The 26,830-nt window shown below is 36.4% G+C and overlaps 2 protein-coding genes and 1 pseudogene across 6 annotated transcripts; 1 reads left to right on the top strand and 2 right to left on the bottom strand.

Moving 5' to 3' along the window:
* Positions 1-1,223: 1,223 nt before the first annotated feature.
* On the bottom strand, positions 1,224-3,797 carry LOC149019495 (universal stress protein PHOS32-like). Its single transcript, XM_089153498.1, has 4 exons — positions 3,506-3,797; positions 3,066-3,175; positions 2,820-2,938; positions 1,224-1,778 (listed from the first exon to the last, which is right to left on the bottom strand). The coding sequence occupies exons 1-4, from the start codon at positions 3,681-3,683 to the stop codon at positions 1,706-1,708; spliced, it is 480 nt and encodes a 159-aa protein (XP_089009624.1). The 5' UTR covers positions 3,684-3,797; the 3' UTR covers positions 1,224-1,705.
* Positions 3,798-6,240: 2,443 nt separating this feature from the next.
* On the bottom strand, positions 6,241-9,719 carry LOC149019494 (UPF0481 protein At3g47200-like; annotated as a pseudogene). The gene is made up of 4 exons (XR_016173084.1): positions 9,318-9,719; positions 8,950-9,238; positions 8,508-8,617; positions 6,241-8,380 (listed from the first exon to the last, which is right to left on the bottom strand). The product of XR_016173084.1 is annotated as a UPF0481 protein At3g47200-like (transcript).
* Positions 9,720-13,674: 3,955 nt separating this feature from the next.
* On the top strand, positions 13,675-24,837 carry LOC149019493 (uncharacterized). 4 transcript variants are annotated; one of them, XM_089153495.1, is made up of 5 exons: positions 13,677-14,007; positions 14,299-14,388; positions 21,328-21,422; positions 22,850-22,922; positions 24,317-24,824. In XM_089153495.1, the coding sequence occupies exons 3-5, from the start codon at positions 21,338-21,340 to the stop codon at positions 24,345-24,347; spliced, it is 189 nt and encodes a 62-aa protein (XP_089009621.1). In that variant the 5' UTR covers positions 13,677-14,007; positions 14,299-14,388; positions 21,328-21,337; the 3' UTR covers positions 24,348-24,824. The 4 variants fall into 4 exon arrangements, with proteins under 4 accessions (XP_089009623.1, XP_089009621.1, XP_089009622.1 ...); XM_089153496.1 differs by having other exon boundaries at positions 14,287-14,388; XM_089153497.1 differs by lacking the exon at positions 14,299-14,388 and having other exon boundaries at positions 13,675-14,007; positions 22,850-22,948; positions 24,317-24,837.
* Positions 24,838-26,830: the final 1,993 nt, after the last annotated feature.

The following is a 26,830-nucleotide window of genomic DNA, read 5'->3' as shown; positions in this document are numbered from 1 at the left end:
CATGCCGAACCTTGACAATAAGAGTGTGAATTATCTTTTTTTGGGTCAAAAGAGTGAATTATCTGTGAATACTATCAAAATGAATCAGAGATGCGATTTTCAACGAGTTCTACATGAGTCAGCTTCCTAATATTTGGTGAAGAGTATAGAGAAGCAAGAATCTTCACCTTAATAGGCAGAGAATCCGAACTCATATTTGCATATGAATGAAAATGATGCTATAAGGAATTCATTTAGCATACAAGAATATTGCGAGAGAAAACTTTGAATTTGATCGGAGGTAATTTGCCTTTGGGGTTGTAATTCTTGGTGGCACTAAAGCCTGAAAGTAGCAGCGGCCTCTACCGATGAGCGCCATATGGCATATGCACAATCCTAACCATTAAATACGGAAGTACTAAATCCCTTTCAATTCTTAAAAGCAAAGGACATTTGTAATTAATTTTTTCCCCAGGAATAATAGATGTAATTGATTACAAACATAAGGGGTCTATATATAATTTACCCTTCTTTTGAAGATAAAATTTTACCTTGATAAAATCATAAGGGAGGTGGTGGCTAAACAGCCGTATAAATTGCTTGGCTAAACGGTTCTAGAAATCCTACCATTAAATTTGGTGAGATTAAATTTGAATCGTCCATCATAAATAGTTCAGATTTAATTCAATATATTTAATGGTAGGATTTATTTACATAGCTGTTGAGCCATATTTATGCCAAATCATAACGGTAATTTTGATTCTTTTGAGCCATTGCTTGAAAACTTATTTTGACTATGTGCTCCCATATTGATGATTTTGAGCATGATTTTTTCTTTAGTGGGAAAAAAAAGAAGCAAAGGCTATAAAACTTTTGCTCATTCTCTGGTTTGACGAACTTGAATTACCACATTCTTAAAGGAGTTCAGATCCTCTTTATTGGGGCAAGTTGTATTCCCATCCTCTCATACTCACACATCTTATCCATGGTGCACAAGCAATCCCTATGTCAAACCTTATGTGAGTGTGACAAGATGGGAGGACTGCTTGTTTGGGTGAATAATATCTCAACCCTCTTAAAGTGCACTCAGAAAAAAATACAGATACACATTAACTCCATAACAACCAAGAAAAAATATAACATAAAATATTCATTAAAATTATAAAAAAAGAGCAAATTGTACGGACACCCAAAAATATTAACCATTGCCAACTTGGCCAATCCTTTGACGACGAATTATTTTTGTATTTTTTAACACCGTTTAATACTCTATAATTTCATAATCATTTCATTTAAAAATACAGTTTTCATTCTATATGGTAACGATATGAAAACGATTTCACAAAAATTTATCTTATACAATACTGTACGGTTTGTTTTTAATAAATAATTTCCATACTGAAACTGTACTGCTTGACTGAAAAGTCTTCACAACTCCATGGCACTAACCCAAATTTTGTTCTAACCCTCCAACCACAAGTACAAATTACCAAGGGTCACCTTCACTTGGATTTAGGATTGAAACAAGGCAATACTTAGGAAGTATCCAATGATGAAACAGGAACGATATAAGACAAATTAACAACAAAAGACATTATTTAAGATAAATCCATGACCTATCCATATGAAAGAGGAACTCCTCCCTGTAAAGCTAAAATCAAGTTTCACCATATCTTAGAACACAATTCTGACTTCTGAAAGATAAAGAGGGCTAGCCTTCATCACCCTAAAGCTTCACTACAGTAACTGGGCAAGAAGCGGCGTTCACCACATGGCTGCTAACACTGCCCAATAGAACCCTGCATACAAGCAAATGAGCACCAGTCAATCAGGAAGGCCTATTTGATGTGTTCTTTCATGAGGGAAAAACCAAACGAATGAGCTCCTTCTTCTTGTTGCAAGTAAAAGGAAATGCATTGCAAGTCATATAGGTATAAGACACAAAACCAAAACTTCATGATTCTGAAACCATTTCAAAACTTGGGCATGACATGAGCAACCGTTGCACCTAAGGGTGCACAAAATGACCACTATAATCCGAAAACTTCTACCTTTCTAGAATAATGATGAAATTATGTACTGAATTTTTTGGGGTGGGAATTACTTTATATACCATAAGAAGCATTGAACCCCTGATCTTTTCACCAAGAGGTATCGATCATCACAGAGTAAGTAACCCTTCAATGGTTACCAATGCAGATTTTATTAAGCTTGTGTTTTTCCTCAGTATATAAGAATTTAATGAGTTTCATGATTCATCTGCAATAGTGCTAAGGGAAGCTTATATAACCAATTTTGAAGGTAAGCTTAATGCATCAGTGCAAGGCCTTGAAAGGGCTAAGGAGATGGGTGTTAAGAAATTGTGGGTTGAGTGTGATTCTTTGGTGGTTGTGGTTTTGATTCAAAAAAATTATATTCCCTGATTTATACAGAAAAGATGTTTGGGGTCATACAGTTATATTTTGAGGATCTTCAGTGAAAAATAGCACACTGTTAATGAGAAACCAATGCAGCAGCAGACTATCTGGCAACCTCTGCAAGTCTGCAACTCAAGAACTAATATCAAACAGTAATATAACATGACCTAGTATGACTAAGTTGGATTCACAAAGAGATGCAGTGGGTTTCCCCAGGCTTTAAAAGTTGTTTGTGAGCAGCTGATTGCTCTGGTTCTTGATTTTCATGTTGCTGTTGAGATTCTTTCTTCATTCTAGTATTCATTTCTTATGTTTTTTTCTTTCCTTTTTTCCCGCTTACTTTAATAAAATGACCTCTCAGATGGGGAAAAATCTGAAACCAAAGGAGTGAAGGCTATCAACTATCATTGAAAAATTTAATACCTCTGGATCTTGCCAAGCCCTCTGCTTCCAATTACAAGGCAGCTGAGAGGAATGCCATCAACGGCTTCGCAAATCTTCACACGAGCATCTCCCCAGAAGACTTTCGTGACCACCACAATCTGCTCATCAAACAGATATTAAGAACGAAGGCCAGCTTCTTTCAGCAGTTCAAACATGAATTTTCACACACTCAAAGAACACCAACCGCAAGAGACAGTAACTCTCGAAGATGGAAAAACAAGTTACCTCTTTCTGCTTGGCTGCGGTGTTGAGAATATCTAAGGTCTCTGCATCAGGCTTGATCCCGTATTTCTTCATCACAACAGCGTCGGAGAATTCACTTAAGGGGATCAAGGCTGTTACGATTAAACAAATACAAACGAATTGAGAAATTTAATATAAAAACAGTAGAACTTCAATATTTCAAGCTTATGTACCAACTAATTCCAGAAAAAAATTAACTTGACTTGAAATATGGATATATCATTAGCTAAACACAAAAATTGAACTTCTGAAGAAATCCTCGAAAGTTTACATGAAGAGATCTCTGAGATGACTTTGATCGAAACAGGGGATTTCATATAAGATCAGATCGGGGGAGCTAAATAACGAAAGAAGCACCAATTTTTCTGAATAAAATCTGAAACAGAAACCGATAGAGAAGAAAAGGAAGATAGAAAACATACGCGAACCGGTGGTCTCCCAGAGCTGCATCTCACCCCCTTCGTAATATCCTTCTGGTTGGACATTGATGAGGATGAGATGATCTCCATTACGAACAACGTTATCAATTGCCCATTTTAGGGCTTTCTTGCTGCAAGGAGAAAAATCTATCGCGACTCCAACCCTTCTATCTCCTTCCATCTTCTTCTTCCCTTCTCTGCTTGTTCTGATCTTCTTGCTTTTGCTTGTACTCCTCTTCCTCTTCTCTTCTCTAACGAAAATGAAATTATGAGGACTGTGACTATGAAAGAGAAACGAATCAATCCAGAAACAATATAAGATGGGTAATTTTCATCAAGACCCTGAAGTTTGGTACATTTATTTTTAGTCCAAATAAATTAACACTTTACATCTGCCTCCCCCTAGTATCTAACAAGATCAATTAAAGACAAACTATAATTTTTATGACCAAAAACCCTTATATTTATTCTACCGTACGATTTACATCATGTCTTCACAATTAAATCTAATGGTGGAAATCAAAAAAATGGGGTATTTGCATTGAATTTATATCACCTTCTGTTTTGATAAAGCCGAATTTCCAAGTCTGTCTTCATCATTAATTCGTACTGTGCAAATTCTTCCTATTCAACGATCACAATCTTCAAGTCTTCTCATCTATCTTGTCTCTTCTTCTTCTTTCTTCCTCCTCTTCTCCTCTCTCTTATTTTTCTTCCGTTTTTGTCTGATTTTCTAATAAAACATTTTCCTTCTTGAGAAAGTGATACATGAAAACAGTTGTTCAAACTTCAAAGGCTTTGACGTTACTGTTTCATTCTACTTTTCGTAACCTTAAAAAGCTTTATTTATATACAAGTCTCCACACTCTTGATCCATTCTTCCATCACTCACAAGCAGACCTAGAAGCTTAAATACTCTGTAATGGCTCTTTCAGGCTTTCCTCCCCAAAATACCCTTCTTCTACAACTAAAATTTGATACCCATAAGGGATCACCATCAACCCTTTTACCTCTCACCATTTCTTGCGTACACCAATTAAACCCAACCTACGCTTCTCGGTTGCTCCAATCTCCGCCTCTGTTTCAGACACACCTGCAACTGCCACCTCTCCTCTAGCACTGACGCCTGCTCTTCCGATTCTCAAAATCCCAGTAGATTATGGTCTTCCACTCGTCGGTCTCCTAAAGGATCGATTGGATTACTTTTACGACCAAGGAATCAAATATTAGAAAATTAGACAACAACATAGACATAACACAAAAGAAAAATAAGAGACAGAGGAGAAGAGGAGGAAGAAGAAGAAGAAGAAGAGACAAGATAGCCTTATTCGTACGATGAGAAGACCTGAAGATCGTGACCATTGAAAAGGAAGATTTTGTAGTAGGAATTAATGATGAAGGCGGACTTATTGAAATCTGACTTTTCTTTTTAACCATGAAGACATGATGTAAATTATACGGTAGAATAGATATAAGGGTATATTTGGTTATAAAACTTATAATTTGTCCTTAATTGGCCTAATTAGATACCTCAGGAGAGGCAGATGCAAAATGTCAATTTATTTAGATTAAAAATAACATGAACCAAACCTCAGGGTCCAGATGAAAATTACACATATAAAATTCATCCTTATTTTCATGACAAACGGTTCTAGCTCTTACGTATTTGTCGATTACCATTTTTTTTTTGGTAAGTGTCGGTTACCATTTTGACTAATAGTATCACGTGTTTTTTTAATTTATTTTAAACACTTTCTATGTTCCAAACCCTTTTTTTTTCATTTTTTCCCCTTCGATAGAGTGTATATTCTTTAATTGCGTTGAATTCCATAATAGAAATCTAATATTCTCCTACACATTTCTTACTTGTATTCATAATTAATTTGTGAAATAATAGTGGCAAACAAGATTATATATATAATCTGATAGTTTTTTGATTATTAAAGCAACATATTTGATGAGATAAATTGAGTGGCTTGAGGTACGTCATGAAGTAGCAACTAATAAGCTATAGTAGCAAAATTTATCCTTTGCACATTTCTGTGAAGTTGGTGACTACCCACCAAATGTGCTTTAAAGGAGGTAGTTGATCTACTCCTATTTTGGATAGGAAAATAGAATCAACTATATATAAAATAATACAGAAAAATACAAGATAAGAAAGATAAAGTGAGAAGCTTTCGGGCACCTTGACTACTTTTTAAAGAGAGTAACCATTATTATTCCAAAAAAGGATAAAGTGAGAGAATAATATAATAAACAACAAAAATAAGAGGATGATAAAAACCAATGAAATTGTAAGGCTATTTTCATTTATGTTATTCTTTTTTCTTCAAGGGGGTGGTTTTAGTAACACCTTTGAGTTATCCAATTTATCGATTAAACCTCTTATGAGGGAAAAATACATTAGTGACACCTTCTACCATCAGGAAATCAACATTAAGTGTTAGGAACCTGTTTCTCAGTGGAGAGGTCATGGGTTCAATTCCTACCGGCGGCATATGTAATATCCCTAATACTATATATAAAAAGCGCCTTTGTACCAAAAAACATTAATTGTTAATATAAAACAAGTTAAACTTTTCAAAAAGACAAGAATACCTTGAGCGAAAAACCATACATTTGACCCACTCCTCTACTTTCTGTAACCACTCATCTTCTTTTGTTTTTGCATCTTTATGATTCTATTATTCTACGAAAATCTTTTTCCAGTTTCCTCTTTTCGCCATCTTCTTCCTTAAAATGTGACCGTAATTTTGAAAATAAATAAATAAAAACTACTTGAGACTAACGGGTTTTACTGATCAATTTAGCAACTCAGAGAGTGATGCTGAATTTTTTATTATTATTTAATAATGATAATTATTATTATACAGGGCAGACGTATCCATAGGTTTATTAAATCTTTTCAATCAAAATGAAAAAATAAAAAATAAAAAAAACAATGCCAACAGGCGCCAGACTGAAAGAAATTCAAGAGCCACGAAGAGTAAAAGACAACATAGAAAATACGGTTCCTGTGAAGCTGAAGAGAACTAGAAACCCAAGAAGTAGCAGAAAGTAAGGGTGAACCACCCTCTTCAGCTTCGTCCATTGTCCATGCAAGTTGCTGCTGCAATACGAATTCACTTGTTGACTGAGATCCACATAGTAAAATTCCTCCACCTTAATCTCCTTGCTCAGATGAGTGAAGAGAGAGCTCACCTCTTCATGGGTACCCAAATGGTTTGCAATGATTCCTTTCTGTTCAAGAAGTTTTACATCATTCTGCGTTCGGATTAGGTTACTCATAAGAAGAGCGTAAGAAGAGATTTGCCTCGAGTAATCAAGGCAACACTGCTCCAAGGCGATGAGATTCCTGAGAACTGATTCGGTGAAATCATAGATTTTCAGAGGAGGAATTCGGAGTTCACCTCTAACAAATGTCAGGTCTAATAAGCTATCCCGCACAGATTTCTTGATCTCGATTCCTGTTTTTTGGAGTTTCTTTGCAGAATTCAGGTGTTTATTTGATCCACGCTGATTTTCCGGTGGCAACACTCTCTGTAATGATGGGAGAAAACATTGACGCAGCAAGTCCATGGGATTATAGTTTTGAAGAAACGGAATGCAATCTGAGACAGTGATTGACGCTGCAACTGGTTCGGAATGGGAACGATTTCATATAACCTCTGAAGAACAAACAAGGGTATTTGGTTTTCGAGTAACAGCAAATCACGCCTTATACCTGAAAGCATCAATCTGTTGTTGAACACTGGATCTTCTTTCCGCCTTAACCCTTTCAGAATGTACTTGAAAAAGAGCTCGATGATGAAGCAGCCATCAACTAATAACATCTCCACAAACTGATCACTTGAGAGAGTGAATTTTTCCGATTCATAGTAGCACTTGCGAGCTCGCTCTTCCAATTGTCTAATGAATTTGACGCATTGGTCGAGTGTCATGTAGATATCTCCATTTATGATCTTCCATGGAGCTTAATGAAGGATCACGGTGGAAAGGACCAATGGAAACTATGTCAGGGATGTAAGACTTCCGACTTAACTTGAGAAGGTGTTCTGGAATTCTGTATATGCAAAGTGAAGGAGATTTCTGCTCCATCTTAACTTTGATGGTTGAGGCAAGTGACTCCTCCTCTTCTATATCAACTGAGGTATGGATTCTGATTCCTGCGCTTGCACTTTCGCTTGGCTATATAACCAATTTTGAAGCAAACTTGAAGCAAACTTTAATGCATCAGTGCAAGGCCTTGAAAGGGCTAAGGAGATGGCTGTTGAGAAATTGTGGCTTGAGTGTGATTCTTTGGTGGTGGTGGTGGTGGTTTTGATTCAAAAAAACTATCTTCCTTGATTTAGAAAAGATGTCTGGGGTCATACAGTTATACTTTGAGGATCTTCAGTGAAAAATAGCACACTGTTATTGAGAAACCAATGCAGCAGCAGACTATCTGGCAACCTCTGCAACTCAAGAACTAATATCAAATAGTAATATAACATGACCTAGTATGACTAAGTTGGATTCACAAAGAGATGCAGCGGGTTTTCCAAGGCTTTAAAAGTTGTTTGTGAGCAGCTGATTGCTCTGCTTCTTGATTTTTTATGTTTCTGTTGAGATTCTTTCTTCATTCTAGTATTCATTTCTTATGTTTTTTTTTCCTTCTTTCCCCCTCTTACTTTAATAAATTGACCTTTAAGAGGGAGAAAAAAATCTACAACCATAGGAGTGAAGGCTATCAACTATTATTAAAAAAATGTAATACCTCTGGATCTTGCCAAGCCCTCTGCTTCCAATTACAAGGCAGCTGAGAGGAATGCCATCAACGGCTTCGCAAATCTTCACACGAGCATCTCCCCAGAAGACTTTCGTGACCACCACAATCTGCTCATCAAACAGATATTAAGAACGAAGGCCAGCTTCTTTCAGCAGTTCAAACACGAATTTTCACACACTCAAAGAACACCAACCGCAAGAGACAGTAACTCTCGAAGATGGAAAAACAAGTTACCTCTTTCTGCTTGGCTGCGGTGTTGAGAATATCTAAGGTCTCTGCATCAGGCTTGATCCTGTATTTCTTCATCACAACAGCGTCGGAGAATTCACTTAAGGGGATCAAGGCTGTTACAATTAAACAAACACAAACGAATGAGAAATTTAATATAAAAACAGTAGAACTTCAATATTTCAAGCTTATGTACCAACTAATTCCAGAAAAAAAAAATTAACCTGACTTGAAATATGGATATATCTATTAGTTAAACACAAAAATTGAACTTCTGAAGAAATCCTCAAAAGTTTACATGAAGAGAGCTCTGAGATGACTATGATCGAAACAGGGATCTCATATAAGATCAGATCGGGGGAGCTAAATAACGAAAGAAGCACCAATTTTTTTGAATAAAATCTGAAACAGAAACCGAAAGAGAAGAAAAGGAAGATAGAGAACATACGAGAACCGGTGGTCTCCTAGAGCTGCATCTCACCCCCTTCGTAATATCATTCTGGTTGGACATTGATGAGGATGAGGATGAGGTGATCTCCATTACGAACAACGTTATCAATTGCCCATTTTAGGGCTTTCTTGCTGCAAGGAGAGAAATCTAGGGCGACTCCAACCCTTCTATCTCCTTCCATCTTCTTCTCCTCTTCTCTGCTTGTTCTGATCTTCTTTGCTTTTGGTTTTGGCTAATTGAATAATCGGGTCTCTTTCTCCTCTTCCTCTTCTCTTCTCGAACGAAACTGAAAGTCTGAAATTACGAGGACTGTGACTATGAAAGAGAAACGAATCAATCCAGAAACAACAATATAATTAAATTACCTAATGAAAAAAACGATTGAAATCGACTGTCTTTTACAACCTTTCCTCGAACGAACGAAGCTTCAGCTCGTTTGTCTCGCTTGAGCCAGTCCATCGGTGTCTCCTTATTGCAGCGGTTTCTCTTCTTCATCTTCTTCGTCTCGGCGTCTCCTTGCAACGATTCATCTCTTCTCCATATTCTTCGTCTCGTCCACTGGTGGTCCGATTGCGAGAAGCATAGCCGTCAAGGTGAGTGAAAAGAATCGACTTTCCCCTCCTGATTCTTCTATGTTCATAGTATTCTTTTTGTTTTTACGAATACCTAACAGAGTCGAATCAATCCCAACATTTTTTGCTTCTTACTTAAAAACTCTCTTCCTTCAGCTGAAGCATTGGTATGTCTAAGAATGGTTTCAAAGTACAAGAATGGAACGAGGTCAAGACTTCCTCTGTAGAGTCTACTGCCTTTTATTGGTTATTACAATTCTACACCCCAAAGAAGCTGCGTAAATTAATTTTTTTTAATGTTTAGTGTTTGAAGAAATAGTTAGTGGACAACATTCTAAGTGATATGAACTACCCAGTGTGTGGGATGACACAATGTCCTTCAGTTTGAGTTCCAGTAACTTAAAACTGTTTAGCTACTCAGTTTTCTGTTGTTCTACTCTTACATACAATTAAGTTGTTTCTCGATTGATATATGTATCGTATTATTGCCGTTCAAAATTTCTTTTGAGTTATATACATGTGATGATTAGGTTTTGCAGATTGAAGAAAATTTTGATTCTTAAAGAGTTCCATTCCCTAGGATGAACTTTATTTTGTGGATTTTGTGAGTTATATGATGAGAATTGCGTAGGTATCTCTTTGATGGAAAAAAAAAGGGACAGAGAACTCTATTATTTTGTTTATTGGATGTTGGATATCTGTTATATAGCTTCCTGTTATGGCTAACAGAGCAGCCGTATTAAACACTTATTATACAGGTGTTGTTGTTGTATTTATTTTATTTTGCCAGATTTTTGTTGTTTAGCCATTTAATTCCTGTACGTGTATCCACATTCGTATTATTGCTGTTTCCAAATTTAACTAAGCTCGTGGGATAGTACTTTGAGTCTTTTGAGTTTTGACTAGCCAGGTTCACTAAAAAAGGGTATAAAACTCTGGCAGATCCTGGTTATTTCGGACTCTTGAAAACAGATCTGTCATGAAACCGTAGAAATCAAGGTTCTAGTAGCTATGTTTTCTAGTGATGCCCTCGTCTCTCTAATCCGTCTTTATTTAGAGATACAACTGCATTCTTGAATCCTCTTGCCAGGGTTCTCTTTTTCTTAGAGTTGTCTCTTGAATTCTTTTTGTTATTGTAATCGGTATAGTTAATAGCATTGTATCTGAAACTGTGATTCTGCTCTAGTAGAAAATTGGGAGACATGTTGTCGAGGCCTGAGTTACAAGCTCCTCCGGAGATATTCTACAATGATTATGAGGCTCGCAAGTATACCTCTTTTTAGGTTGTGATGCGTCCAAAAGCTACTCAGCCCTTAGATCTCCTCGTGATGACCTGCAAAACGAAAGCGTCAGATGTGGCCCGACCCCATCTGACGCCGACCGCTGGGGTCGGGAGTCCACCTCCGAAGGCTAAGTCAGTTGATGAACTTAATCACAAACGACTTTGCTAGAAGCACATAGCTAAGGAATGAAGAACTGGGAAAGGTGATGAGCTAAGGAATGAAGAACCGGGAAAGGTGATCTAGATAGCAGATCGCTGATAGTTTAGGTCTATCAATATGTATCTGAACCTGAGTCTCAGATAGTATTCTTTTTCGATCCCCTCACCTTGTATGGTAGTGAGGTTTATATAGAGTGTACATTCGAATCTCCTTCGTTGGATGCACTTGAGCCTTCTTCATTGGATCTTAACAATTAGATCCGTTGAGCAATAGACTTCTACTAGTTTGGACTAGTAGAGGACTCCTGAGATAACCTTTAGGTTATGCGATGATTATCCCTTCGATGATGATTATCCGCAGCCGTCAATTCGAGTCTGCCATCATTAGAGTGATTACCCTAATCCATAAGTAGGATTAGGGCACGCTTGCAACCGAATAAGCTTTCTTCTTCAGCAAGCCATCTTCTGGATCCGGTTCACTCGGGAGCGAGTCGTTTCTCTACGTCTCGACCGGAGTCGAAGGTCGGACCATGTATGAACCCGGTCTGATCATAATTTCTCCGTATCAGGTTGTGAATCAGGACTTAGTGGGGAGACATTGTCTGAGAGTGGTCATCAGTGGATGGGCTTAGATATTTCAGAGGCAATGCTTGGTATTATAATGTTAACTACCTCTTTTTTTTTTTTTTAATTAATTCAATATTTGTGCAAGATTCTTGATATTGCCTCTTTGAACTGTTTCCAATTCCAGATGTGGCATTGGGTCGAGAAGTGGAAGGAGATCTTTTGCTTGGCGATATGGGTCAGGTACATTTTCTTTTTCATAATTGTCTTTACTTGGAACTCGTCCCCCCCCCCCCCCTCTTCTTACATCCATTATTTTGTTTATTTTAGTTAGTCCTTTCCAACTAAAATTTGGCACGGTGAATGCATTAGGCCATGATTATTCTAACACTCCTAAACCAGTAAGAGTTAATTTTCTTGTTTTTCACTATTGTTACAACCAGTAAAGAATCAACAATGGATCTAAAGTAAATGGTGAAAGAAACTAAAATTAAATCCAGTAATTCTGTTTGTTGATGAGAATTGCATGGATGAATTGAACTAGAAAATAAGATATTGTCTAGGCAGTAGTGGCCTTAAAACCAAATAAATAAAATTTCAAGTACACAACCTTTTTTGATGAAGACAAAAAGTTTTCACTCAAGGATTCAGCCTGCTAAATTTTTTTTCCTATTTTAAGTTATCTCAATATGAACTTAACTGAAAAACTAGTAAAGCTTGAAAATCAATTCTTGTAGTGTTTAAACTCATTTACTGGCTGCCTACTCAACCTCTTAACTCGGTGCTCAAACAACTACTAACTAACTTCTGAATTTCGAATTTATAGCACAGACACTTGCAACAATATTGTGTAAAAGGTCCAGTCCATTTGAGGTGGCATGGGTATGCTCAGCGGACGCCCCTGGATGCTCCAGTAGGGATGAGTAGTTTGATTCAGATTGAATGAACTGTAAAGAGCCAAGTAGACCTAAAATGACCTTAGGAGAAGTGAGGACATGCATAGGTTAGACCTGTAAATGGATAGAGAAATCCATCTCCGAATTCACAATCGTATTTGTTTAAGGGTGTTCGGCAATTCCAGTCCAAATATCTAAATATCTATAGAATATATTAGATTGTTGCTAGTTTATTTCTACATGTCCGTATCCAAAAATTTTATTACCTAAAAATATCTGTATCCGTTCGTTAAGCAACCGGATTCGGATAATTGCTAATCATATTGGATAATATCCGGATAAAATAGAGTCAAGTATTCAACATTTTTTCTCTAAAAATGGATGATAATCGGATTCGGAAACTAGTAATCGAATAATTGAAAATAAAAAATTATCCGGTTAGAGTAAAGTATTAAACATTTTTCACAAAATAGAGCTGATAATCGGATTTAGATACCGGTGATCGGTAACCGGAAATTGTAAGTTGGAAAAAAAATGACAATCACCAATCAATAACTAGATAGTTTATCGGATTGGATTATTATCGGATCTCTGATAAAGTTCCGGATTCGAATTCGGATGCCTTCTCTAGACTTCTACCGGATTCGGGTTCGGGTTTGGATAACGGTTTTGCTAATTGGATTCGGATACTAGTATATTCGAGCCAAATCCGATCCGTTTACACATCTAGTTTTCCATAGTTTGGCCAATAGGCTATGGATAATTGATGGGGTTGGGGTGAATTCAACCTATTAATTCGGGTTAACAGTTCAACTTTAGTGAGGGTCAAAATGTTGCTTGGTGAGATGCCATTTAAAATTTAATTATACTATTTTTCTTTAAAAAAAAAAAATGTCACTCCAGCCATATGAAATTTTAACCCCAGTGTGGCGGTCACACGTCCCCCCTTTTTTAGTTTAATTAAAGTGAAAATTCATTAGTACAAAATAAAAGTTTAGATGGGATCAGAGATGAAGGCTAATGAGGGTGTCAATTATGGACCGGAACCATCAAACCGGACCGCGCCGCCTAATACGGGACGGTTTAAAATTTGGTCCGGTTTAAAAGAAATACGGGTTCTGGCGGCAACATGTTTCGGTTTCAGCTGCAAAAACAAATGGTACAGGACCGAATTGGACCGAATTACTTGTACCGTTCATGTACCGAAAACTCTTGGTTTTATTGTAATTTTACACATTCCAGTTTAGTTTGTCCTAGGGTGCGATTTCTCTTTCTGTCTGTGTCATTCACTCTTCGTCTCTTAGGCGTCTTCGCCTCTTCAGAGTTCAGAGTCTCAAATTCTTTGCGACTTCGCCTCTTCGAGTTCGAGTCTTCAGTGTCTAAGTCTAACTTCATTCATCTCTCTGATTCTCTCATCTCACATCTCTCAATCTCTCATTGTCATCGAGTCATCGTCTTCGTCCCATCCTGCGGAGCAGAAATCGTGAGCCTGAACCTGAAGTCGTGAGCCTGAAGAGCAGAGGAATTTTGATTTCTTGAGCCTGAACCTGAACTGAAGTCGTGAGCCTGAACCAGACCGTAGGTCAGTATGATTTCTTCTTGCTGCTTTTGTTGTTGTTCTTCTTCTTCGTTGCGTTCTTCGTGCTGCTCTTGTTGTTCTTCTTCTTCGTCCGTATTATGGAGAGCTAGAAGAAGAAATTAGGCAACATCTGTAATATTCGCTACATATATAAAAAGCTCTATTCTTAAAAAAAGAAAATAATAATAATAATAATAAATAAATAAATTAGTCACGCTTTGTTTTGCTTTCCAACAAATTTTGCCGCTGTTTCGCCGCGTCAAATTTTCGTCAAATTTTAAGTGGTAAACACAGAAGAGCGCACAACGGTCTACTTCCAGAAGCGCTCGTTCAGATCTGAAGATTTCATCCTTCAGCATTCTCTAGCCGATTTACTATTCTCAGGTATGGTGATCTCACGCCGGAGGTTGTAGATCTACAATTATTTTTCCATTTCTTTTGTTGATGACCATGCCTCAATTCATTCGATCTGTTCTGGCTTTTTCTCCGGCTGCCCTAAAGATCAAAACCCTAGCAAATTGATACTTCTCTTCTATCTTGGTTTCGTTAGGCAAAATAGAGAGGAGTTGTTGATTATCTGTAACGTTCTTCTGAGCTGTATCTCTGATTTTGCAGAACAGGATTTAGACATTATCGCGTGAAACCTGTTGGTTACCGGTTAACGATCATAAAATCAATAGAGTGATTTAGGAGTTATTAAAAATTGTGTTGTATTTCTTGTCGATTTCTACGTTGTATTCTCCTTTGGAAAAGACTTTATATGCTGACATTCGACTCTGATGAGATAAAGTCTTTGTGGTTGGAGAAGAAGACCAACTTCTCTACTTCAGGGGGATCCAGGTGAAACTCGTGAGCAGTTGGTGGAAGATTAGTGACAATTCGATCCTGGCAAGCTTATACCCTTCATTTTCAGCTGCATATCAGTAAATTTTGAGGATGAAGAAGACGTGAAGATTTCATCGGCTATTCTAAACCCTTTTTCAGGTGATGTAGTTCAAGGACTTGAAGATACACCTCAATTGGAAACAGTGCCTCATTCCCCATTACGTACTAGTGGTTTTATTGATTTACCAATTGGAAGCAGTATCATTTCGTGTATCTGAGAAGAGTAAATAGCTTCGCAGGCTTAAAACCAAACAAATGCTTAGGGGCATTTTACAACTTATATATCTACAGCAAATGGTGTAATTTTTTGCATGTTACATGTACTTTTTCTATGTGGATATCAGGAAACACTTGAAACCTTTAGTTACCTTCTCAGATTTGATATCTACAACCCTTTGTTTTATTATTATTAATTAATTTTTTTTTTTGGGGGGGGGGGGGGGAGGGAGGGTTTAGATCTAACTAGAACTGCTATGATGCACTGTGTGGAATGCTGGGTATTGACGAAGTATCACATAAATAAGCTTGATCATAGATGAAGATGCTGAGATGGATGTGTGTGACAATTAGGGAACATAAAGTTAGAAACATATTAGACTTGGGATTGGAGTAGGTCCTATCCATGATAAACTTTGAGAGAGTCGTTGGAGGTGGCATGGCTGTGGAGCCCTTCAGATGCCTAAGTCTAGAGGAGTGGCATGATCCAAATTGAGGGAATCATTAGAGTTGAGGTTAGGCCTTCGATAATCATAAGAGAAGTGGTGAAAAAAGACATGCTTAGCTTAAGCCTTGTTCTTGGCATGACCTAAAATAGAGCTTAGCTCAGAGTGAGATCTTGAGTTGGAGTTTGGGGTTGTGATGCTGCTTTTGTACATAAGCTTCGATTTTCAACCTCGATCGATGCCTTGAGTTTGTGTTGATGTTGTGTGTTTGTTTCCTTTACTTCTTTATTAATTTTTTCTTTTTTAAGATCGGTGTAGCCAACCCCATTAAGTTGGGACAGGGATGAGTTGTTGTTGAGGTTACAACAATCATCCTTTTCTTTGTGTTGGTTTGCAATTAAAATGAGTGGGTCGGGGATAAAGTTTGAATTTCATAGAGGAATACCCTACTGAGATAGGTCACTATTTTTTTGTTCTCCTTTTTCGTTCTAGATAGATACTGCTGTGATTTCCCTATCCCTAAATTATTTGGCCTTTTTTGTGATTTGTGGTAGAAAAATTTTACATTTTATCTATGTTTAGATACTAGAGTTTGGATATCAAATCACTGTTCCACAAATATCTTGTTGTGTGTGAAAAAGAATTTGCATAAATATCATGTGACTTATGAAGTTAGGATTTTATATTCATATTTCATGTGAAGTTAGGACTCTGCTTGTGCGGAGGCCTTTGGCGGCGGGTCCATCCTTTTATATATTCATGTATTATGAACTAAAGATTATTTTCATATTTTTGTGCATTGCTGTTTGTTGTGAATTTTTTAACCTTCTTTGTCAATGTATATATGTTTACATATACAACAAGAAGAAGAAGCCTTGTCCCAACTGAATGGGGTTGGATACATGGATTCTTGTTTTCCAATCAGCTCTGTTTGAGGCCATACTAGATACAAGGCCTAAATTATGCATATCCTCTTTCACCACTTCCCTTAAGGTTATTTTAGGTAAACCCCTAGTTCTTCTAATTTCTTCAATCTGGATTAAATTGCTTCAACGAAGAGGGGCATTTACAGGCCTTCGTTGAACATTGTCGAGCCACCTCAAACAACTTTCTCGTAATTTATCATTTATCAAAGCTACTCCCACACCAATTCTAATATGGTTATTCCTTATCTTATCCTTTCTAGTTTGCCACTCATCCATCTTATTATCCTCATTTCTACTACTTGAGTTTATTTGTATTATGCTTCTTAACAGCCCAACATTTTGCACCATACACCGTAGCTGGTCATATGGTGGTTCTTTAGAATTTTCCTTTGAGTTTTAAGTAATACGTTGATCACACAAGATCCCAGACACACCTCTCCACCTCATTCATCCATTTTAATTCTTTGGGAGACATTATTCTCTATATCACCTTTTGTATTTATGATTGAGCTAAGGTACCTAGAACAATTGCTTTGTTGAATACCCTTCTTATCAAGTTTCACCACCTCAGCATCCTCCCGATCACAACCAGAGTTACACATTAGATATTCCGTCATTGTTGTACTTAGTTTAAAAGCCTTTCGCTTCAAAGTTGCTTTCCATTATTCTAACTTGGTATTAAGCGCTACTCGTGTCTCATCTGTCAAAACAATATCATTAGCAACAAACATACACTAATGAACCTCATTTTGAATGCCTTCTGTCAATTCATCCATTATAAATGCAAATAAATATGGGCTTAAAGCTGATCCTCAATGTAACCCAACTGTAATAGGAAATTCACCACCTTGTCCCCCCAGCGTTCTTGCTCTTGTCATTGAACCTTCATATATATCTTTAACTATTCCAGATATTTAGTTGTAACATTTTTTTTGTAGTACTTGTCAAATTAACGCTGTAGAGATTCTATTATAGGCTTTTTCTAGGTTAATAAAGACATGAAGATCCTTCCTACATTCTCTATACCTTTTCATAAGTCTCATAATATGATAAATAGCTTTTATTGTAGATCTTCCCGGCATAAAGCTAAATTAGTTCTCCATAATAGTGGTTACTTGTCTTAAACGGGTTTTAGTTACTCTTTCCCATAATTTTGTAGTTTGACTTATCAGTTTGATCCATCTATAGTTATGATTGCTTTAAATATCTCATTTATTTTGTAAATTGGAATCATTATGCTTATCCTCTATTCATCTAGCATTTCTTTTGTTTTCATAATTTTATTAAACAACTTGGTCAACCAAGTTAGTCCATAGGTTCCTATAATAATTAAAATTTTCTTGTGGTTGATGATTGATCTTTATTAATAAACCTTTAAAACCATGTTTCCTTTGTCTTATTTATTAGATTTGTCGCCGTATGATTCATTTTCAAGTTCTTGGAAACATTGAACATCTTGATAAAGAAAATATGAAAGGAAGTTCTTAGACTTTCATGCATGAAACATGAATTCAATCTTGTTTAAAACGTCAAATAAACCTTTCGTTTCTTTTAGTATTTTAATTTAAGTAACCTCTTTTCCTTAAATGAAGGAAAGTCCTTTTTGTTTTATTATATTTCAAATGTCAAATCGGTCATTCCTTTTAAAAGGTGAGTATTTTTTAGAAAGATAAATTGGTTTTTTTAATTTTTTTTTCATCTAAAAATAAAATGCTGGAGCATCCATCGGGAAAGCATTGAAGAATATGCCGGAACTATTGTGATCGGCAAAAAAAAAACTGTTTAATCTTATTTTTCGGTTGAAATTTTTATTTCTAAAATAGAAACATATTTGTTTTGCTTTATTTATGATTTTCATTTTATACAGCAAAAACATTTTTCTAGAATGGAATTGGTACATAAATATTTTTGAAGTTTGTTTTGTGCCATAGAAACCCTTCTATAAACTGTTTTTGGTAAAGAAATGTTTTTAGAATCTGTTTTATGCTATAGTAAAATCCAGCAATAACTGATTTCTTAGTTCTTACGTATAGTTTAAAACAGAAAATTATGTATGTGCATATTTGTTTTATCATATGAAAAGATTTCACCATATATGGTTGCAAATAGGATTATACAATATTATGGTAGATATATATGAATCCCACAAAAGCGGTTAGATATAATTTTTGTCTTGATATTTTGTGATCTAAAGTATAATTATTACAGCAAATTGGTGTTTCACCCAAAGGTTTCATCATGAAAGTATAATAATGCACATGGTCTAAGGGATTATAATAACCTATAAGTAGCCTTAACCCAAAGGTGATGACACTTTCAAAGTCAAATCTCCAATGGTAATTGCAAATTGTAAGGGTATTAGTGCATTCTTAACCAAAAGGTTGAAATATAGTAACAATCGACAACTTTTGCTTAGTTAAGTGGTAATTAATTACTGTTCTTTGGGAATGTATGTTTTTGTCATTATTCTTAAATGCATGCGTATGATTGGTGTTTTGATAATGTGTATTTGTCATTTACAATATCATCAAAGATGTCGTCTGTCTCTATTTTCTCTGACATTCCAAAACTCATTGGAGATAATTTCAAAAGGTGGAAAGAAGATTTGGAAGTCTAACTTATGTTTAAGGGAATGGGATATATGCTTTAATTATTATAGGAATAGTATTGTTTATTGGATTCAATAAGGCGCAAATCCAAGACTTGTAGTCTTTATTATGCAAATGAGCTTCCCCCTAGTATCACCTTGCAATCCTTGCACAACAATTTATGAGACCTAGCTAGGAAGAAATCTATTTGGCTTTTATAATATCTACTTTTGAAGGTAATCAAATGCTCCTCTCTCTTTTTGAAGTAAGTATTTACGCTAGATAGATCATAAGCAACAACAAAAAGAAATCTATTTGGCTTCTGTAATGTCCACTTTTGAAGGTAATTTAATGCTCCTCCCTCTTTTTGAAGTAAGTATTTACGATAGATAGATCAAAACAACAAAAAAAATCTAAAATTGCGATCCTTTCCTCATTGTGCCCTCTAAAACCATGTCCTCCATGTACACTTTCATAGCCTTTTTTATTTTTCCCAATATGTCCATTTAGATCACTTCCTATAATAATCTTTTTTCCTTAATAAATTCCTTTAGTTTTCTTCTCTTAATATGCACCTCTCCCTTTCATTCCAACACTAATCCATCCATAGTTTCCCAAAAGTGTAACTTTAACTTTCATCAGTCTTACTTGAGGTGCATATGCACTAATTATATTTATGATCTCTTTCTCCATTACAAGCTTGTTAGGTATAATTCTATGACCTAACCATCTAACGTCCTCCACATCATTCTTGAAATCTTTATCCACTATAATACCTACTCCACTTCTATTACTTTGACCCCTATTATACTAAAGTTTAAAGTCATCCAACTCTTTAGCTTCTTTCCATCTACTCTTTTAAATGCAAGCTATATTAATCTCTCTTTTCCTTATAATATCCACTAATTCTAAGGTCTACCTTTTAAAGATCCTATGTTTCAAGATGTTAATCTAATCTTATGTTTTTAGACTAGCTTCTTTACTTGCACTTGTCCATGGCGCGGAAAACCTTGCCTACTTATCACTGCATCCGGGTGCCACTGTGGTGCGTCGTTTACCGGGGGGGGGTCACTCTAGTATAGCATTTATGTCTCATATGGTTGTCGAATCCATGTACAAAGGGTTTGGCTAGGTTTTTTCTGGCGCTGGCTGTTGACCTGATGCACCAACCCTCCTCCTTTATTCGGGCTTAGGACCGGCAGCAAACACTTGCGGAGTTAAAACCTTCACTATCACATCTTAAAATCCAGATGTGATAGTGAAGGTTTTTTCAATCATTTTGTCTGTGATTCTACTGGGGTCGGCGTTCTGTGTAAGTGAATGGTTTTGAAAATGAAGGACTGCTAACAGACTTTTTAAACATCTTTTTCTCTTATATAAGTATTATTTTGTGTTGAGGACAATGGTAAGCCTGATGGTATTTGCTAAATTGTAGTAAAATCATATTGATATTTATTTGTGAGAGTAAAAAGTCGCTCATGTAGGACATTGGGGGTCTGAACTCCATGAGTGCTGTGCAGCTTTCCTAATGCTTTCCTTGTGCTGTGCTGTGCTTTGCTAAACTAATTTGACTTTATGTCAGAAATCCTTTCACAGATTAACATCCTACAAGTAAATCAGTCCCGACTTCTAGATATAGTTTAGCATATTGAGATCTTGTCTTATTGGATTGCTAATTATATGGTATTTCAAAAATGACTGAAAGCCTTATGGAAGTGTTAACTCTCCAAAACTGAGCTTTGGAGAATTGTTTCTTCTTCTTCTTTTTTCTTTTTTTTTTTCCTCGAAAAGAGAAAGAGGGGGGGGGGAGCTGTGCTACAGTGCACCATTGTCAGAAATATGTCAAAGACAGCATATCAGAGGGAAGTGGAGAGTTGAGTGAGAGAAGAAAGGAGCTAATCATCTACAAATTTCATTCTCATTGACAATATATTTCTTTGTGCTAGAACTTCTAATTTTCTTTTTTCCACCATCTGTTTTGAAGCATTTTAGCATGTTGGCATCATCGTTGGCATGTACAAGGATGTAGATGTGGTTTTTATGCTAGCGGATTTATTGTATACAGGTTGTCATACAGAAATAATAATAATAATAATAATAATAATAGAAAAGAAATAGAAAAAGAGTAAATAGACATCAGAGATGTAGCAAAAACGAATGTACATCTTTGCACCTTTTTTTCACCCTATAGTCTATAATTTTTTTAAGATTTATTCTCATCTTAGATATCATGAACTGTTGTGTTTGTTTGTTACTTTGTAGATTTAAAGCCATGAACTTGATTCAACGCAAGATCTACCTGTACAATGTCACTTTTGGGTTGTACATGTTGGATTGGTGGGAGCGTTTTTTATTCAGTATCCTTTAAATTTGAGTTATTTTCTTTTAGGCTTTATACTTGGTTATTTGGATCTAGTATTACAAAATTTTCTGTTTGCATCTTGTTAGTGTTAAGACTTGTAACTACCAAAAAAGAACTTGTAATGGAAAGAAAATTTCCAATTAATTGATATAATTTATCGATATCTGATAAGAAATGTCCAGATTTAAGCATATTCAATAATTGCATCATAACTACAAGTCTATTGCTTCTGTAACTTCCAAGAGAGAGTGACGGAAATCATATACAGGCATTCATTTTCTTAGTGGCTGTAGAGGTCCTCACCGCACAGTCTGCCCTTTCTTTTGGTCATGTGGCAAGATCTGGTGTGACTCAAACTTCTTGGACCGTATCCTTATGCCCCTTGCTCAAATGTGAATTGAAGTTTCCTCCAGATATGGTTTGCCAAGTGGCCTTGAAAAATTCAGGTCTGCTCATACTTTTTAGAAACTGTATCAACATACATGGGAGTTATCACCTTGAAACTGAGCGAAATTTGAGACATGGCCTGTAGGGACATTCCTTTGTCTGTCCAATTATCAAAATTGTTTCATCATCCTTCTATGTGAGGTAACTGAGGCTGACTGTGGAGACAAGTGTCTACACTATCCATATGGTGAGCTCTTTTTGTGATTGTTAATTATGGGTTTGATGAGGATTTGGGCAGTAAAAGAAAAGAAAAAAGGGAGGTTTCATTTAAGTTTTGGAGAGCAGGTGGAGAAAGTGGATTTGGTTTCTCCAATAGTTTCAATGGTTAGGATTTGAAGAGTATACGGGAACCGGATCCAATAAGAGGGAGAATAGCAGTCAGGGGGATCCAATTACAGTGTCAATATGAGACGAAAAGCAGCACCGAATAAATAGAGGCTAGCAGAAAAAAGTTCAAGAACAAATGAGAAGAGAAGTGAAGAACTGCTGAATATTTTAGAGAGAAGAAAATCATAAATACATTTTTTTTAAGGCATTTCTTACAAATTCACCTTTTAGTAGTGGAAATCTGTTTGCATGGGGAGATTACTGAGTATGCTCCAAAAACAGCTAGGCTGTATGGTTTATTAAGAAATCAGTGATACATAAATTTACAAATTCACCTTATAGTACTTGAATGCTCTCACCAGGCTTCTCCAGAAACAGCTTTTATCCTTCATGAGACCATAGAATCCAGGCTTGTTTGTCCTGGATTATGACTTCACTTCTTGCAAGTCTTAAATTGGATTTTATTTTATTTTATTTTTTATTTTTTAAATCATGTGCAAATAGATAAGTGAGGAAGTTTATAGTATTTAAAGGCTAATGTTATGAAGAAGTGAACTCCGCATTTTTGGCCACTTACAATTGTTTAATCTTTAATTATTTCTTAGTGTATTTGTTGGTATTATTGTTGTGAGTACTTAACTACGCCAGACATATTGGTGATCATCTTGCTCTGGTTTGTTTGCTACAATGGATCACGATCTGCAGCTGCGTTTTACAGAAGGTATTTCCCTTTGCAAGTTATTTGAGGTCAGTTTATGTGCCTATTTTCTTTTGTGGGCTTTATGGCCACAGTACTTAATCCAGAAATGTGTAAGTTGTATCACTTTAGGACATTGAAATACAAGTCCATGGGTTCAGTAACCTCTGCATAATTTTGCTCTAAGTTCTGATTTCTGTTTAGGGTCAATATTAGAGTTTTTGGGGAAAATTGTTAAATCTTATGAGAACTTTAATCGGTAGAGATATTCTTTCTAGTAATTTTTATTGTGGGATGCTGTGAATGCATATATTATTCGTGCTTAAATGCTTTGGAGTGATTAGAAGAAATAGGTTGACTGTTTCTCTTTCTTTTCTTTTTCTTTCCATTGAAGAAGTTACTTTATTTGAATTTAAAACCTCTAGGAAATGCACATAAATTTTCTACAAGGATTGGCCAGCAAAGAAAGGGGTGTTGGGAGGTTTCACATAGACTAACTGTTTGGTTCTTAGCAGCTTGTGAACCAAGCATGTCCGCCACATTATCCGCTTCTCTGAAGATATATTAAACAAGAATTGCTTCAAATGAATCGAAAAGTTCAAGAATATCCTGACTCATAATAGTGAGTTGCAACCCTGCTTCCAGTTTTTCCCTTGGATTAGCTGAATGACAGCAAGATTATCGCCTTCCAGGATAATTTTTCGTATCCCAAAATAGCCTCTTTCTCATAGCGAGGTTCTCTATAAATGCTGTCTGTGAGCCACAACCTTCACTGTAGCACAACAGCATCCGCCCCAGATGATTTCTTGCAATACTGGAACCCTTTTTTGACTTTCCTAAACGTGAACCTTCCACGTTGACGTTGAGGTTGACGTTTAGGTTTGTGTTTCCCTGCTTGATCAAGTTTGGATAATGTCAAAGCTTGCTAATAATTTCTTTTCTGGTCAACGAGAACTCTCTTTGTTTATTTGTTTCTTTGGTTTCAAGATATGACCTCCCTTTAGCCATGGGTAATCCCAACAATTAGTTTATTTGTTACTTTGGTTGCAAGAAATGAATACTCTTTAGCCATAAGTTACCCCAAGAAGTCTGAAGTGAATGTCTGTGGAGCTCTAAGGATGTTGAAAGCTGGTGACTTGTTGCTATAGATTCACAATATGAATAAATAATTTTTATATTCTTAATGGATTTTGATGCTGGAATTTGGGAATTAAAATTTAAACCAAAATCCTAACAAACTTTCTATATATTAAAGAAAATTTAAAGACCAACACTGATGTGGTAACGTCCTTTCCGTAAACTCACACCTGCATGGTATTATTGGCTCTATTGTTTCCTTTACATCTTGGTAAGAATATTTGTGTTAATGATGGAGATAAGTTTGGATTGTTGTCTGATTAACCAATTATTATTTTCAGCCATCTGAAGGTCGAGCTTGGAAACTGGTGAGTCATGATCATAGTTGCTGATGAAGGCTGAAGGGAGGTTCTTCTTTCCCTTGTTTAGTACTTGACGATTTCATTGGGCCTGTCTTTTTGGGATTTTAGTTGGTGTTTCATGACTTCATCACAATCTATGTCTCTGCCACGTGCATTTTTTTTGTAGAGTATCTTCGCTGTTAGATCATTTAGAATTGCTATGATTTTCCAGTTCATCAAAAAAAGAATTCATCCTGCATAGGCAGTTATATCTTGTACAAGGCATTGTAAGACAATGTGTGGAATTTTAAGTACAATTCTTGGGAGAATGTACTGTACATAATTAATATTTGAAAAATCAGAGACACAAATACAGATTTTGTATGCATTTAGTCTGATTTTTTTAGTTTTATCAAAAGGAAATTTGTATTATGCTCTCTAAGGAAACTTTCTTGAAGGCAGTGTCTGTAAGAAACAAAAAAAAAGGGGTGTTGGTTGGGTACAGCTACTAGACCTTAGAAATAGAAAATTTGAGAGCCCCTCTAGCTGAAAAGTCTGCATAGAGATTGCAAGACCTATTACAAATTGAAATTGCTTCAGTCCTATGCATTTAATGTGCAGGACTGTCATGCGAAATTTTGGATCGTCGAATCCATAATTTTGGTCAAGATTTCGATCTTGACCGTTGAATATCAATGCTTGATATCAAAATCTCGGTCTGACAGCCAAAAATGTTTGGCTTGACAGTCTTCTGAAGCAAGGTCTGTCTGTGACAAGATCCGGAGCAGCATCAGTGGTGATCCTGTAGCGAGAAGAGGGGAGGGGAGGGAAGGGAATGAGAGCTGGGATTAGCTGATGATAATTGAACTGGAGGGATTTCTTTCTGCTGGTGAATCTGTGTCAGCAGTATGTTTTATTTGCTGAATTTCAAGCATTAACCTGGAAAATGTGTTCATTGGTTTTGGCAAAGTGAGGCTCTGGCAGAGCCTCTAAACAGGGCCGAATTCCTGTTCTTCCAAATGATCCAACAAAGTGCACTCGACATTTGAGTCCACAAGATCCAATCCATCATAGTTATTAAACAAGGAATGTATAAAGTCAATGCAATCCAGCACAGAGTCATCTGCAAAAGAACTAACAAAATTGACCCTCAATGGGAAGGCCCTCAATACTCCTGAGCATGCACACAAGTAAATAGGGCATGGCAGACAGACTCACTCAGGCACCATCTGGTAATGCACTATGAAGAGCTCTCCATCTTGATTTTGATTTTGGTTAAGACTACGGATTTCCCAAATGGCTTTCCAAAATGGGCAGTATGTGGAAGCTCTTCCTCTGTGCATCAGATAAGTTCAGTAGAGAATAATAGTGGGATGATTTGAATTTACCATTCTTCGTGACAGACAAGATCCAAGAATCCTTTGTTAATGGAGGCCAAGGTTTCAGAGTAAATCCTTGTGGTGGCACCATTCTCTATCACTTTTGTTACTCGCAGTTGAACAACATCATCTCTACCTGCAAGGATGCTCCTCCATCACCCATGAACCACGTCTAGTTAATTGGATTTGGATTTGCAATAAGGACTGGTTGTGCGGATATCTCCCTCCCATGCACGATCTTGCCTCACAAAGAATTTGGGTTAGATATTAACCTCCAACATTGATTTGCTAGGAGGGAGGGCCCTATTGAAGATATGCAAGTTTCTGAAACACCACCTGATTTTAGTTAATCCCACTTCCCGAGCTTCCTTTCCACCAAATTCTCTGATTTGCTTGTTTAATTTATTGCACAACTCTCCTGGAAACAAAAAAAAAAAAAAAACTTGACATGGCATAAGAGGGCATGGTAGAGGCAACTGCCCTGTTTAGTACTTTCCTAGAATGCATCTAGTTTGATTGATAGTGCATTTGATCAGCACCACATCACTAAAATCTTCTCATTTCAGAACCAGATGCAAAATTGGAGACAGGAAAGAGTCATTACAGGTATCAAATAAATTTAGTTGGTATGACATAGGGCTGCAACATGACCAAATTGGGCTGGGCTCTTTAAAACCCTGACCTTGAAAATAATCCTACAAGGCCGAGCCACGAGGACCCGGTTAGGTGAGACATTTAACCTTGACCTTGGTCATAATCTTAGCCTTGACCTTGACGTTGATCCAAATCTTAACCACAAAACAATAAAACTACGTGAAACTCCATATTGTTGTGCATTTTATCAAAAAAACCTACAATGTGGTAGGCTCAGCGTAGCCAAACCTTAGAGGCAAACACGCAATATTAGACTATCCTATCCTTCATGATTAAAATTTTGAGTTCAAATCCCATTTAAGCTCAAGATGAATTTGAGTCATTAGAATCAAACTTGCATTCCCAGTATAAAACAAATACATTGAATAGACATTTTCAGGTTTATTTTTTTGGGCAAGGTTTTAAAATATTGGTGTCGATTATCATATCCGTGAAGTAATCTTAAAGAGATGTAGCATCTTATATTGAGTATGGTATCATA

The sequence above is a fragment of the Hakea prostrata genome, chromosome 4 (assembly GCF_041222555.1).
Source record: "Hakea prostrata isolate BN-2017 chromosome 4, UWA_Hpros_2, whole genome shotgun sequence".
NCBI classification, from domain to species: Eukaryota; Viridiplantae; Streptophyta; class Magnoliopsida; order Proteales; family Proteaceae; genus Hakea; species Hakea prostrata.
This window is presented reverse-complemented; position numbering and strand designations above follow the sequence as displayed.

Excerpts from the sequence above, each read along its gene's own strand:
- LOC149019495 (XM_089153498.1), bottom strand. The coding sequence starts at position 3,683 with ATGGAAGGAGATAGAAGGGTTGGAGTCGCGATAGATTTTTCTCCTTGC. Across the intron at positions 3,176-3,505 it reads CTGGGAGACCACCGGTTCGC|CCTTGATCCCCTTAAGTGAA; the intron begins GTATGTTTTCTA and ends TAATCGTAACAG. Across the intron at positions 1,779-2,819 it reads GGGCTTGGCAAGATCCAGAG|GGTTCTATTGGGCAGTGTTA; the intron begins GTATTAAATTTT and ends GCTTGTATGCAG.
- LOC149019493 (XM_089153495.1), top strand. The coding sequence starts at position 21,338 with ATGAACTTGATTCAACGCAAGATCTACCTGTACAATGTCACTTTTGGG. Across the intron at positions 21,423-22,849 it reads GTGGGAGCGTTTTTTATTCA|ACATATTGGTGATCATCTTG; the intron begins GTATCCTTTAAA and ends TAACTACGCCAG. Across the intron at positions 22,923-24,316 it reads GCAGCTGCGTTTTACAGAAG|CCATCTGAAGGTCGAGCTTG; the intron begins GTATTTCCCTTT and ends TATTATTTTCAG.